At 39.1% G+C, this 15,683-nt stretch overlaps 1 protein-coding gene across 2 annotated transcripts in view; it reads left to right on the top strand.

Annotated features, from left to right (window-relative positions):
• COL9A1 (collagen type IX alpha 1 chain) overlaps window positions 1-15,683 on the top strand; it is an 87,792-nt gene that overhangs the window by 54,388 nt on the left and 17,721 nt on the right. For both annotated transcript variants that reach the window (XM_025382405.1, XM_025382406.1), the window contains 7 exons: window positions 6,692-6,745; window positions 7,370-7,441; window positions 7,952-7,987; window positions 8,674-8,718; window positions 10,102-10,134; window positions 14,357-14,503; window positions 14,704-14,758. In XM_025382405.1, coding sequence (XP_025238190.1) covers window positions 6,692-6,745; window positions 7,370-7,441; window positions 7,952-7,987; window positions 8,674-8,718; window positions 10,102-10,134; window positions 14,357-14,503; window positions 14,704-14,758 — 442 coding nt within the window. The remainder of the gene's footprint in view (window positions 1-6,691; window positions 6,746-7,369; window positions 7,442-7,951; window positions 7,988-8,673; window positions 8,719-10,101; window positions 10,135-14,356; window positions 14,504-14,703; window positions 14,759-15,683) is intronic.

Below are 15,683 nucleotides of genomic sequence, written 5' to 3'. Positions count from 1 at the left end.
AATGATAGTTGCCTGAGTCTACACACACCACCATATTGGTATTTCCAAAGTACAGCGTCCATACTCACTTCTCCCCATTTAAAAATCTTCAATGGATTTCCACGGACAGTGAGAGGAAGTCTAAAATCTTAACTTCCCAGTTTTACTTCTCATTTCGGCTTTACTCAGATCTTGTGTTCAAGTCAGGTTGGACTCCATGCTAATTCTCAAATGCTCTCCGTACCTCTTTCCTGTAGGCCAGACCCTGCATTTAAATGGCTCTTTTCTTCATTTCTCTGACTCAACATTCCATAAGCCATCTCAGATGTAATTGGAATGTTAATTGCATCATGAAAACATTTCCAATTATGCCCTGTCCCCCAGAGATAAGTGATCTTTCCTTATTCTGAACTCTTGTCTCCTTTGTACCCCATGCCGTGGTAACTGCAGAAGATGCTAGTCATGTCTGTTTCACCGCTGTATTTCCCACCTCGCTTTCCTCAGGGCCTGCCATAAGGTAGCGCTCAATCAATACTTCTTGAAACAAACTGAATTGGAGGCATAATAAATCCTGCCATGCTGTTTTTGTTGTTAATAACTGACTTCTCACCTGCTATAAAATTTTCTGAAAAATGTCATGATAGGTTATAAATATTATAGTTCTGGAGCAGAGTTTTAACACCACATCCACTTACTGAAAGACACGTTTGTTCTTTCACTTTACATCATTAAATTCAGTTTTGTAGATAAGTTCATACATTTTTAACAATGCCTCACATGTTTGATCAATTTTTCCTGCAAATCTAAAACAAGCTAAAAAGAAGAAATGAGCTACTGAGGCATGCGGGTTGGAGATGAAGACATGAACACACATTTCTAATGTGTCCTAGAAGCATGTTTTTGAAATTAAATGGTATTTCCTTTAATGTTTGCCAATATTACTGCAAAAATATAGTCCGTTCGTTTTGGTGCCTCCAGTGATTTCGTATGGGTGCCTGCCTTTATGACGTGGGCTATGCTTCTGTATTTCTCTATGGCACTCCCCTTGGTTTTCACCTGGTCTGGGTGGCTCCTGGTTTTGCACAGGCGCATGACCTGGGCTTTTCATTTGGTCCTACCATGTGGTAGCTCTTGGTCCACTTCTGTCTTCCTGGCTTCTGAGAACTTGCCAGGGCTTTTGCTGAGTGGGTTGTGTTCATTCTGCTCTCATGGCTCTGACTGGGATGAGTTTCATGCTGCTCTATCTCAGTGTTCCGAAGATGATACGTTCCTTGTGTACAAAAGCCTGTCTACTTTCTCTTGTGGCCCTTTACCACCCCTCCAACACCAACAGAGGTCCACAAATGTTGTATTGTGAATGATCTAAGCCACCCTCCCGCTCCATCTAGGCACTGGCATGTTTCCTCTGTCAACAATTTGTGAAGCTGATGTGTGTGATGGTTAGGGTTTGGACAGATTTTTTTTCTGCCTCTGTATGAGGGCATATATCAACCTACACAAGAGAAATATGCAAACTATATGATGTAAAATTGAATAGATTTTAAAAATATCTTTGTGACAAATGTAAATGTTACCATTCTAGTAGGACTAATATGATCTTTCGATGTTAACATGAAAACGGGTTTATAAAAGCAGCCATCTATAGAAATCATAATTGATCTCCTGGGTTAATCAGCACTCTTTTGGCCAGAGAGAGGCACTTAATATATAGTACATGCTAAGTATAGTGATTTATAATTTCCAACTTGTGAATTGGAAAGGTACTGAAGATAGTGTTCATTTTTCAGTTAGCATTTTGGGTAGTTGGACAAAGACAATAGCCATTACAAGCTAGAGCATGATGGAATAAAATCCATTTATTGGGAAAATAATTTTGGCAATATAAGTATAATTTAAATTAAATCTGATATTTTCTGTGATCTTTTAAAAGTCTAACAGTTCCATTTTAAAAGGAAAACCTCCAACTTGAATTATTTAGCTGTAAGTATTTTTGGAAATAATTTTTACAAAATAGCACCCAGTATTTGTTTATAAAGAAGTTGCCTGCTCGATGATCAGTGGTGTTGACAGAAACTGGAGACATGAGGACTAAATAGTTATTTTTTTCCAAGCACAACTTGTGCTTTTAAAGAGACTTGGGGGATTTGAAAAGCAAAGAACACTTAATTTAACATTCGGTTAAAAATTTTTTTGACTGATTTCTTTAGTAATTACCTCAGATCAATATAACTAACACTTCGACTATGCTTACTATGAGACAGGCATAATTCTAAGTGATTTATGTCTTTTAACTTATTCAATCCTCAGAAAAGCCCTATGAGATAAGTACTATTTTTATTCCCACTTTATAGATGAGGAAACAGGCACGGAGAGGTTAAGTTGCTTGCCTGAAGTTACCAGATGCATGGCAAAATCAGCTTCAGACCAGGCCACTGAGCTTAGCGTTCATGTCTTCAGATCCACCCTTGCATGCCTTAGTAGCTCAAATCATAGCTCCACAGGATGTTTTTCGGTTGAAGTTTGCTTGCTGAATGCTGATGTTACAAGACATATTGAGCAATTATTTAAAATGTATGGAACTTTGGTGGTGGGTATTTAACAAAAGTCTGAGTAAAGCTGGTAAAGGCAAACAAATATAACATAAACGCATACAGATTCCTGGATCTTACCCCAGACCTGCAGACTTACAATCAGAGGGCAAGGGGCTAAATAAAGATAGGGAATGGGGAGATGGTGCTGGGGGGAGGATATCTAGTGCAATGTATTTCTAAAGAACTCAGGGGATTCCTTTCTCTACCAGTGTCTCCCAGAAGGGTATTGCTGCAATTTGGGCTGGGCTAGTTCTTTGTTTTCCAGAACTCTTGCACATGGCAGGGTGTCTCACATCTATGACCTCCATCCTGCATGAACATCAGTAGTCTCTCCACAGTCACTGGGACTGCACCATGGGAATGCATCACTGGGAATGCATCATGCATAGCTGAGAGTCAGTGATAGAAGGTCAGCATCTTTTTTGAAAGCCCAGATTGGCTCCTTCTTCTTCTTTGTTTTTGTTTGTTTGAGACAGAGTCACACTCTGTTGCCCAGGCTGGAGTGCAATGGCAATCTCAGGTCACTGCAATCTCCACCTCCTGGTTTCAAGAAATTCTCCCGCCTCAGCCTCCCGAGTAGCTGGGATTACAGGTGCCCACCATGATACCTGGCTAATTTTTGTAGAGACGGGGTTTGACCATGTTGGCCAGGCTGGTCTTGAACTCCTGACCTCAGGTGATCTGCCCACATCAGCCTCTTAAAGTGCTGGGATTGCAGGCATGAGCCCCTGCACCCAGCCCTGATTGGCTTCTTAAAAAGAGATGAGTTGGCAGATGTGACTGAATTTGTTGGGGAATGTATGTGGCAGCACAGAGCATCCAAGATAAATGTACAGCCTTTGGTTGTTTCATCGTATTTTTTTTTTTGAGATGGAGTCTAACTTTATCGCCTAGGCTGGAGTGCAGTGGCGCGATCTTGGCTCACTGCAACCTCCACCTCCCAGGTTCAAGTGATTCTCCTGCCTCAGCCTCCTGAGTAGCTGGGATTACAGGTACCTGCCACCATGCCAAGCTAATTTTTGTGTGTTTAGTAGAGACGGGGTTTCACCATGTTGGTCAGGCTGGTCTCGAACTCCTGATCTCAAGTGATCCGCCCGCCTCGGCCTCCCAAAGTGCTGGGATTACAGGTGTGAGCCACCGTGCCCAGCCAATTCATCATTTTTAATGGTAGGATTTTCCCTCTATTCCAGTTTCTTCTGATTCTTTTATTATAAATTGGAACTCTTGTTGTCATGGGGTTTATAAATATTAGCAACTGGGAAGAATGGCCTTTTCCTACCACCCTCTTTGCCCATATCTGAGAATACAGTTATCACCATGGCTGTTGAAGACTAAGAGTTTTAGCATTTATTTAGCACACTTGTCGTTACCAGTGCCATGGGTAACCCATTTACACCTGAGGTTGCAACTTTTTGAATTTTTACAATCAGAGCTTGGCGATGACCTTGAGCAGTAGGATATAAATAACTCCCACATGTGTAATTACTCCCTGAGGAATGTGTTTAGTCTGTGTTTTCAGAGATAACTGTTTATATCTTGATTATTTATGTTCATTTTAGCTTAGTAGATGAAACTCCAGAACTTAGAGAAAGAGTATGCATGTTCTTAGAAGACAAAGAAATCACATGAATGGGTATCAGAAAATCTTGCCCTAACACTTTGTTTGTAACTGTTTGGTCACTCTTGGGAAAATAAACATTATCGTTTTTCACAGTAAGGTGATTTCTGTAAAATCACCTGCATTTAGAATGGCCAAGGATGTATAAGATAGAAGTGAAATAAAAATGAGGAACCACATGCTGTCCATTTGTGCAGTAACAGGGGAGTAAATGCTCACAATTTTACTGATTCTTCCCTCTGTGCTACGTATGCTGGGCTCTTATGGGTACACAAGTTCAGCAGAGCAGGCTGTGTATGTGGGTCTCTGAGCTGTTCATTCATATATATTACCAAGGGTCTGCCACTGATTGGAAAGCACTTATAAGCTATAATAAGAACTTAGAAAAGACAGAGAAAATAAGAGTCCAGCAGAGAAAATCTTTGTTTTTCACTGGAAAGATAATTAATCCTCCCCCAAATAAATAAAAGATTATACAGTCTCTTATTTTAATTTAGCCCTTTGGTTTGTGGAAGAGAAAAAAATGTACAATAATCATCTTTATTTTGGATAAGATAGCATAACGGTTCATTTATTTAGAAATGAATACTTGAGAATGTGCCAAGAACTGAGCTTTCCCCTTCTGATATTAACTTTTCCCCACCAATTACTGTTAATTGTTCTGTGAATTAAAGTCACATGAGCCCAGTGATATTTATGATGTCAATCATGATGCACTTGAGAAATTATTTCAAAATGCCAACAGAGCAGATATGATGAAGAAAATCTATCTGGAACTTTGAAGTTGCAAAGATGGGGTAGAACCCAATTTTTATATTTATAGATGGAAAGAGGAATCTATCACAGGGGCTAGTTCTCATCTAGACTCACATTCTCCCAGCATCCACCCTCATGGGGCACTGCCTCTGGCTTGCAAACTGGTCATGAGGTTAAGGACCAATGCATCATCCCAAAGTCATATACCAGACACAGGTTATTTATACAAAGTTGCTGAAAAATGTTTAAGAGCATTTAGTTTAAATCACTTGTAAGTCATATGAAATGACTACCATGAAATTATTGCTAATACTAATTGCTAGATTGTTGTAAATTGGCAAATAGTTCTTAATCCTTTAGAGAAATTCAAAATTCAGAAGGTTTATGGATCTTGACACTTTGTTAAACTTAACTATGAATAAATAGCATGAGTCAGAAGAATCTTATCAGAAGCATTTATAAATAGTAAACATTAATATGGAGTTGTCATTTTACAGAAAAATTAACTTGAAGGACTCCTTTGAGTTTTGTATATACCTTCCAGGAAATGTGATTATTTATCCAATAATGTCAGTGTTCAGCTTAGTTGAACATGCGTTAGAAATAAAATGAGCTAGTCGGGCGCAGTGGCTCATGCCTGTAATCCCAGCACGTTGGGAGACTGAGGTGGGCGGATCAGCTGAGATAAGGAATTCAAGACCAGCCTGGCCAACATGGCAAAACCCCATCTCTACTAAAAATACAAAAATTAATGGGGAGTGGTGGCATGTGCCTGTACTCTCAGCTACTCAGGAGGCTGAGGCAGGAGACTTGCTTGAACCTGGGAGATGGAGGTTGCAGTGAGCCAAGATTGCACCACTGCACTCCAGCCTGGGCAACAGAGCGAGACTCTGTCTCAAACAAATAAACAAACAAAAAATTAAGAAATAAAATGAGCTTTTGTCAGATTGTCAGATTGCATAAAATTGTATGAAGTTCTCAGGGAAAAAAGTTGAAAAGTTCATGTGTTTCTTTTTCTCAATAGATCAAAAAAGTTTAGTGTTTCAAATAAAAATCTGAAAGCTTAGAGTTTCAAATGAAAAATTGAAGTGGGTTCACAAAATAAAATTACTTTTGGTGTATCTTCGTTATAAATTCTACTTTCGGAAGTCTGTTTAATCTTTTAAGATATGTTTAGAACAAAAATGAGTAGAAGAAAAAAAGTTTTACTTCAGAAACTTTACAAATTTTTACCATCTGTGTCTTTTTGAAGCTGCAGTAGTAATTTAAAGGCAAACATATCTATTCTGTGTTTCTTTTTTCACTCTGTTGAGGTTTAAGATCATTTGCCAGATGTTGCTTTGAAATGTTCTGTAGACCTGAAAATGTATTCTGTGTTCTAGGCACTGTGCAGAATTCCAAATTAATATATAGCAATCCCTCAAGAACACATAATCTAAGTGAGGGCTTAAAACATGGGCACAAATAACCATAATACAAGTTAGGATGTGATTTAGATGTTGAAAGCGACTAATTGCCATTTCATATACATGTATCAGCTGTCATTTCTAAACATCTGTAATCACAGTAAAGAGCATTGGAATCATTCAATGCAAGATGAACACAGGATGCTGTAGGCACTATGTATGATGGCCTGTGCCTTCAGCTGAAGGGAAAAAACCTAGGTAGGATGTTATTTTATTTACATAGTAACTAAGCATTTGAATTTTGGCAAAACATCCAGTTGACAATGTTTGTGTTTTTACAGGGCAGTAGAGGAGAATTAGGACCAGTGGGATCCCCAGGCCTACCAGGTAGACTGGTAAGTAAAAAAGTTTCCTTTATTTGCCTTCTACGAAACACAATACATTTTTAAAAATAAGCAAAAGGAGAAAACAATTTACAATTGAATTACCTGTACTTGCTTTCTCTTGTTATATGAATATGTGGACAATGTAAAGCGGAAATTTCAAATTACAGGTAGGATACCCTCAGAGGGTGTTTTAATCCGTGTGGTTTGTAGCATCCATTTTTAAACCTGGAGAGATGTGAAGTGCTACATTTGGCCTCTTGTTGTTCTTGGAATGGCAGAAAACAGAGTGAATGGTGTCTTTTACTTCTTGTGCAGTGCTTGTTTACACAGCGAGAGGAGCAGCTGCGCCATTGCAGGCAGTGGGGGTGGCGGGGGCTTGACTGAAAGAGTCCACTGTTGCCAAGGAGTGCAAGGGGAACTGAGGACCTCAGGGTGGAGTGAAGGCTGGGAGAGCATTGGCCCCTCCCTCTTCTCCTGAGAATATGAAAGAGAGGCAAACCCAAGAAGCAGAGTTCAACCCACTGCAGCACGTTTATTTTAGACACAAGTCAACACACCCAAGGTTGTTTCTGCCTTCCGTGCTTTCAGTGTTGCAGTGACAGTAACACCGGGGACTTTGTGTTTGTTTTCCAGGGTTCTCTGGGTAGCCCCGGCCTCCCTGGCTTGCCTGGGCCCCCTGGACTTCCTGGAATGAAAGGTGACAGGGTAAGAGCTCCAGCGCTCCAGAAAGTTCTTTATTTGGAAGAGTGATTTCTACCATGTTGAGAAACAAAGCTTGCTTTTGGCCCCGTGGAGAATTTTCTAGAATTTATCATAAAGAGCTATCAAGAAAGGTATTTTAAATTACTCAGAGTTGAGATTAAGAAGCAAAAAGTCTATTAATATAATTTAACAGAAGGAAAAAAAAAAGCTGAGAAAAGTAAAAATTTCCATTGTACACACTTTCTATTTAGCCCTCGATTTACATTTCTACTAGTCAAATTTTATGAGGATGTGATCAGAGAATGCCCCAAGTTCCAGAGACTCTTGGAAAATTGTGACCTAAGGTGGAAACTTATGTTTTGGTCCTGATTCTTGTTGGGTGGTAAGGAGTGGGAACGTCCTCTCCCATCACATTATCCGTACTTGTGCTTATCCGCCCACCCAATAAGGTTCACTTGAAATTATATAAACAGTTGAAAATACTGAAAAAGTATTATATTTTATTTATTACAGGGTGTAGTCGGTGAACCAGGTCCAAAGGGTGAACAGGTCAGTCCTATTATTTAATTGGTATAAAATGCAATGTTTGATATGCACCATTTCACAAGCAAGGGGGAATGGCTGGTTTATGGGTGTTAATAAAACCATGGAGGCTAACAGTTTTTCTCAATGTGTTCATAGTGAGTGAAACCTGGTGTTGAGTTTGGTCCGCGGCAATTGTTTACTATTTTAACAAGCTGGAGCTAATTATGGCTCTGCCTCCAGGACTGCACACTGTCTTTCCTTTGAGGAGGGTGGCTCTGTCTCTGGCTCACGGAACTGGTTTATTCATGTCTGATGGAGCCTTCCACAACCACATTAGAATGTTTTAGGTTTTTCTTGATCAAGACCTCAGCAAATAAACTGTTTGTATGAATTAGACTCAGTCCTTTCTCTGGGTTCTTCTTCTACTGTGAAAGCCCTATTTCAAGGGCTAATGATAAAATTGTTGAATATGGTCATTTATCCTTCATTCTAGCTGAAACTCAGCCTCACCTTCTGGCTTTCCCCTAGGCTATTTTCTGATTGGGACTAGCCACTGACAGCTAGATTGGAAAGCCGCTGAGAGCATTTTGTATTTCTGCATGATTCTGGGAACACTGTGGGCACTTATGAATGCTTATCAATGTTGACTGGTTAAAATTGGGCAATGGGACTAAGAATTTTAAAATGTAACCTTTTATCTTAATTTTTAGGGTGCCTCTGGTGAAGAAGGTGAAACAGGAGAAAGAGGGGAACTTGTAAGATTTTTTTTTCTGGTTAATGATGAAGCCTTACTAATTTTGAACTGTGTTAGAAGTGTGTGTATATATATATAAATTCTTATTTTCTGGACACTGTTACCCTCACTGCCTTCTTTAAAGGTTATGATGTTTCTCCTATCAGTTAACAAAAGTCTCCCAAGACTGCAGCCAAGATCAAGTAAAGCAGAGAGGAAACACTGCCAAATTGATAGATCTGGCTTTAAACTTTTGGAGAATAAAAGTGTTCCCTTACAGATGGTGAATCCTCTGTGGCTTTATGTCTAGACATTCAAGGTGATTCTTACATGACTATAGAAAGTCTATGAATAATAGTGCTCTATCATGAAAACAATATTCAAGTTTTATTGTGGTTAGAAAGCTGTGACTCACAAATCTGACCAAAGGTAATCTCTTTAGTCTAAAACCCTCCGAAGAAGTGACCTCCATCTCCAGAGGAGGCCGCTGCCTAATCTCTAGGAAAGGAATACAAATGAGAACAAGTTCTCTCCACTGCTGGAGCTGCTTGGTTTGCAGGCTCATCATTATGGTTTTGACACAGACTAATGTGACTTAATGTAGAAGCTTATGTTTTGGTCTTTTGGGGTAGTGTAACAGATTTTACAGAAAACAGTTTCAGAGACCTTGTAGGGCAGGAAAAAAATTCTAGTAATGTTGTTTTATTCTTATTTTCAGGATTTAGAGCTAATATAAATGTAACATCTAAATTAGTCAAAGCTTCCCAACTATTAAGTAAATTCATAAGAGGATTATTCCAGTTTCATCTTCTGTTAAAATTGTTCATTTTATAGGGTCACGTGATGTTTTAAATCATTGTTTTGTAGTGGAGGTAAGCTGATATGCCAACACAAGCTGAATTTATCTCTAGCATTAGTGGTAGGAAATTTTCAAGGTTTTCTTTTAAAAGCATAAAATCATGCATATTTGGTTTAGTAGACTTTTGGGGATGACTTTTAAATATTGTTTGAATTACAAAAATGAAGTCGTCAGGTCCAAATGTCTGTTGTGTTTTATAAGAGAATGCTATTTTGATATCTTTTGCCTTCCATATTTTTAATTCTCGACACCTAGCATTTGAGATCTGGATGAAACCCTGGAAAGCTCTGATTCAACCCTTTTATTTAACAGATAAATTAGCCAAAGGCTGGGAGGTTACATAGCTTACATAGCTTACAGAGAGTCACAGAGTTAAGCAGTAGAGCTGAGATCAGAATCCAAAATTGGAGTCTAATTTTTTTTTGCAGTGCCAGAGTTAATCTGTTCATGGTTTTCTATGTTTTAGTAGCACAGTAACTTTTAATTTTTTTCAGGAATTTATCAAATGCGAACACGTTCTAACATAAATTTCTTTTATTGATTTAGGGAGATATAGGATTACCTGGCCCAAAGGGATCTGTAAGTATGGTGAACAGTAATGGTCTAAAAAATTAAAACTATTAATAAAGCTGTAGAATATATAATGCTCAGCTTTATGAAATCATTACATAACATTCAATTTTTTTTTTTTTTTTTGAGACGGAGTCTCGCTCTGTCGCCCAGGCTGGAGTGCAATGGTGTGATCTAGGCTCACTGCAACCTCCACCTCCCAGGTTCAAGCGATTCTCCTGCCTTAGCCTCCCAAGTAGCTGGGATTACAGGCATGCACCACCATGCCTGGCTAATTTTTGTATTTTTAGTAGAGATGAGGTTTCACCATGTTGGTCAGACTGGTCTTGAATTCCTTACCTCAGGTGATCCACCCACTTCAACCTCCCAAAGTGCTGGGATTACAGGTGTGAGCCACTGCATCCAGCCAACATTCAACTCTTAAAGGACTTACTTTCATGGAAATAAATGTCTAAATTTGTACCTTACGTAATGGATTAATCCAATAGAAAAATACCTCACAACTGTGTAAATGGATTTACCTTTTGAACTAACTACTCGAAAGGAAGTGTTTTTTTTTTCCCATATTGTAAATGACTCAATAAGTGTTACATGGTAATACTCTAATGTCCTCTCCAAATGGGTCATTTTTAAAGAACTGACTTGTGCTTTTTGGTGTCAACAGTATAACTAAATTTCATTGGCAGTTATACCATTGAAAAATATTTCAGTAATTGTCTTAATCTCTGATGTGTTCTAGATGGGGAAGTAAGATAGAGGAATAATGCATAAGAAAATATAATAGAGAATTATTAGAAGTAGAAAATGATCTTGTTCATTTTTGTCATTTTATAGAAACTAAACTGGTGTCCTTAGAGATTAGATGTATTCAGAATTATAGAATCACTTAGTAGGAAACCTGAGATGACTTACTAATTGGAAATGAATTCACATCTAAAACCATTAGGAATTTAAGAAAGTATGAGGAGAAAAGATGAAGCTCAGATCTCAATCTCAAATGCCACTACCGCCAGCTTCCATCAGTTTCCAAGTCCTTCCTGTTTCTGGAATCTCCTCAACCCTTCTCTGTCCCTGTCCAACGTATTATCCTCATGACAGCCAATGTCATCTAGATTTTTAAAAAAGATAAAACCTCATCTCCTACATACCTAGAACTTCATCCATTTACAGTCCTTTTTACATGCTGTTTAACACCTTGTTCTGGTCTCCTCTTCCTCTTAGCTACCTCCTACTTAAGCATTTAGATCTATCCTCAGCTTCACTTTCTCCAGGAGGACCCAATCAGACTTGGCCACAATGCCTAGCCTTGGGCTGTTTGCAAACCGCAGAGATGAATATTATTACTTTGTATTAACTTACCTGCCTCTAAAAACCATGTCTCAAGTTTCAAGTAACATTTTTATGCCTAAGAATTTTTAATAGAAATGGTTGAAGGTTGAGAAAAATTTAGAGTAAACCTTGATTGAGTTTGGTAATAGAAATCCTACTTCACTATCTAGAAATAGTAATATTCAATAGAAAGAATTCAAGCTGTAACAAAAGAAAAGTTAATGAACCGTGCAGTGACAAGAATAAATTAATTGCATTCAAATTTGCATATAATATTAGGAATTAGCCCTTGATTCATCTCCTTCCCCACCTGTGTCTTACCTGACACTGCCCAGGTAATATGAGTGAAATTGAAGTCTACCGTCCCAGAAGCAGGGGAAATTGTTACTAACACAAAGACTTTCACTTTCTTCATTGATTTCAGCATAAACAAAGTTGTGAAGTAGGCGATGTCTGTAACCTGATTTCTGGTTCAGTATACCGTAACTCCTCAGTTGAGGAATTCTTTCCCAAAGACCCAGGGTCCTGGCCATATTGGCCCTTAATCTCTTCATTAGGAAGTTCCCATCTCTTATTGTAGCAGTATTTCAGTCACTACCAGCAGGATTATACACTCCATCGTGGTCTCCTTTGTTTTCTGTCAGTTCTTCAGTATATTTCTGAGTTCATTTTGTCGTCTCTTCCGGGTTCTTTTAGAAGTTGTTGGCCACGCACGGTGGCTGATGCCTGTAATCCCAGCACTTTGGGAGGCCGAGATGGGTGGATCATCCAAGGTCAGGAGTTTGAGACCAGCCTGGCCAACACGGAGAAACCTCATCTCTACTAAAAATACAAAAAATTAGCCAGGTGTGGTGGCACACACCTGTAATCCTAGCTACTTGGGAGGCTGAGGCAGGAGAATTGCTTGAACCTGGGAGGTGGAGGTTGCAGTGAGCCAAGATCGCGCTATTGCACTCCAGCCTGGGCAACAAGAGCAAAACTCCATCTCAAATAAAAAAGAAAAAAAAAAAGAAGTTGTTACAGTTTTGCACCCTAGGCACCTGACAATGTTGCAGACTTCTATATAGGATACCTTTTCCTTGTCCTGCTGACAGTCTTTCAGGAAGTCTTTTAAACCATAATTTCTTCATAGAAACTATTTTGGCAAGTTGACTTAGATGAATATCAATTTCTTTTGCATAAAGAGAAATTGGAAAAGTACATTTGCTGAGCTTTCTTTGGATGTGTCTAGTAAAAGCATTGCTTCATCACCTTCTTCAGTTTAAAGTATTTGTTTGAAAGAGCCAGGTTTTCTAGATAAACGATGCATATGAAAAAGAAGCAGGATTAAATTGCTTTACAAACATTCATATCTTGAACACTAGCATTCCCTTGCTACCTTGTGTTCTTTTATCTTCTCATTCTTATTCTGAACAGCAGCAGTACATTAGAGCTATTCTGCCACAAATTCTACCAAAAGAATTTAACAAATTTTTAGTTTAACAAAAAGTGAATTAATTTGGTCTCTTTTAAAACATTTATCTTAGATGATTCTTTTGAATGCTTTTAGTGGTCTGCTTTCAGCTGAAAAAAAAAATCTAACTTGTATTTGCTTTTATGCTAAGGAAACACATGGTTTACTTTTAACTTCTTTAATATTTAGATTTTTTTAACTTCCTTGATACTTAGATAAGTTGTAACTTTCTTTGGTCAAGATTTTTTTTTTTTTTTTTGAGATGGAGTCTTGCTCTGTCACCCAGGCTGGAGTGCAGTGGCATGATCTGGGCTCACTGCAAACTCCGCCTCCCAGGTTCACATCATTCTCCTGCCTCAGCCTCCCGAGTAGCTGGGACTACAGGCACCCACCACTACGCCCTGCTAATTTTTTGTATTTTTAGTAGAGACGGGGTTTCACCATGTTAGCCAGGATGGTCTGGATATCCTGACCTCGTGATCTGCCCGCCTCGGCCTCCCAAAGTGCTGGGATTACAGGCATGAGCCACCGCGCCCGGCCTGGTCAAGTATTTTAAATGCAGCATTTTAAATGCGGTATTTTAAATGCATTGATTTAGTTTAGTAATTCCTGGATATACATGGCATCTTCACATTCTCTAAAAAAAAAGTTATAAGGGCTAAATAACTTATGTTCTTGGAAATATCTTTATTTTATGCTTGCTGCATTATTGATATGCAAAGTAACGTATTTTGTAGGAATGCAGGGGCTTTTGTGTAGCCAGAAAATGTTAACAAGCTTATTGAAAACTAAGTTACTCTTAGAGAGTGACTTAAAGTATGAAGTGACTTAAAGTATGTAGTTTTTTAAAAAAAGTAGTATTCCAATAAACATTTTGCAAGAATAACTATCCCCAAAAGAAAGATGATGATGATGATGATGATTATTATTATTATTTTGAGACAGAGTCTCACTAGGTCGCCCGGGCTGGAGTGCAGTGGCGCAATCTCTGCTCCCTGCAACCTCCATCTCCTGGGTTGAAGCGATTCTCCTGCCTCAGCTTCCCAAGTAGGTGGGACAACAGTTGTGCCCCACCATGCCCGGCTAATTTTTGTATTTTTAGTAGAGATGGGGTTTCACCATATTGGCTTGCCTGGTTTCAAACTCCTGACCTTGTGATCCGCCCGCGTCGGCCTCCCACAAGTGCTGGGATTATAAGTGTAAGCCACCGCACCCAGCCAAAAGAAAGATATTTTGAAAGTTAACTTGAACTAGATTTCTAAAGATATGTAAGTTGTGTGGCATTATGTGTCTTCACCTTGCGGTGAAGGTTTTGTAACCTCTGAAAGTACACCTGTTAGGATGCAGAATGCAGGAAGCCCCAAATTTCATGTAAGTGTTTGTATGAGTATGAAGCAGGCACATTCTTTATGCTTAGCCCTCATTTGATAGTGTGCAATTGTGTTCCAGGCAGGTAATCCTGGGGAGCCTGGCTTGAGAGGGCCTGAGGGAAGTCAGGGGCTTCCTGGAGTGGAAGGACCAAGAGGACCACCTGGACCCCGGGGCGTGCAGGGAGAACAGGGTGCCACCGGCCTGCCTGGTGTCCAGGGCCCTCCGGTGAGTGGTGGGCAGCTTCTGTGGTTTCCCTTTGGAGGCTCCATCCCACTGCAGCAGGGCTGTTCTAGGCATCAGCTTCTCAGCAAGTTCTCTTGTAAATCCAGCCACCTGGCTCCTTGCAGAGTCTGTCAGTTTACAACTTAACAATGTTCTCTTTATGGTTTCGTGCATAATCTGCCTTTTTTTCTTTTCTGTCACAGGGTAGAGCACCGACAGATCAGCACATTAAGCAGGTTTGCATGAGAGTCATACAAGGTAAATAAATCACAATGGTTTGACTTTTTCCACCGTCAACTCTTGTTTCTTAAGATTTTATTCTTGTAGATATGCAAGGGTAAACAAGGGTGACTTTTGGTATGCCTTAAATACAGGATATTTAGGGTAATATTAATGCCAATTCTGTTTTATCCAACTATTGGCATCCACAATAGTATATAGTCCATAGCCTCAATGTAAAATATTACCTTTCTGGTTATCCTGACTTTTTTTTGTTTTTTTTTGCCATGGGGGTTAATTTATAACAAAGTGCACACACACACATGCATGCACACACACACACACACACGCTTTTTTCCTTTGGAACACAAATTCTTAGTTGTCTCTCCCCTCCTTAAGACCCTACCACTTAGTGTGTACTAACCTAGTACTAGTGTGTACTAACCACTTAGTGTGCACTGACCTAGGCTTTCTCTACATTTTGTGAGAAGTACATGACAGACTCCATGCCCATAAGAAGCATAAGGACATTATCTCCATTCATGTACACATATGTAAAAAAAAAAATCAATAACCAGCATTTACCAAAATTATGACACATTTTCATACTTGTTAACCCTTGTCAAAATGTATCTGTAGCTATGGCAATTGTTATTTGTTTCAGAATTGGTCTAGTTACAAAAACACACAGAAAATGAAGATGTGCAAAAGCACCCTATCGCTGAGGAGTTCTGTCACATTGAAGCCTACAGTTCGTGATAGTACTCTGGTGTAGCTAACTTTGTCATGAAGAGATACTCTTTTGTATGCTCACTGGACAGTCTAGTTTGTCTAGGAGACTTGAGAAGTTTTCCAGAACCAAATGGGAACGAAACGTTCACTTCTATATTTGAAAAGCAATATAGGTCTCTTCATTGCAGACATTTTGTCCTGAACGTCTATTTTAGTTTTAAACATGACATAT

This window comes from Theropithecus gelada, chromosome 4 (assembly GCF_003255815.1).
Source record: "Theropithecus gelada isolate Dixy chromosome 4, Tgel_1.0, whole genome shotgun sequence".
NCBI lineage: Eukaryota > Metazoa > Chordata > Mammalia > Primates > Cercopithecidae > Theropithecus > Theropithecus gelada.
The sequence above is the reverse complement of the archived record's forward strand: the minus strand, read 5'-3'. Positions and strand labels throughout refer to the sequence as shown.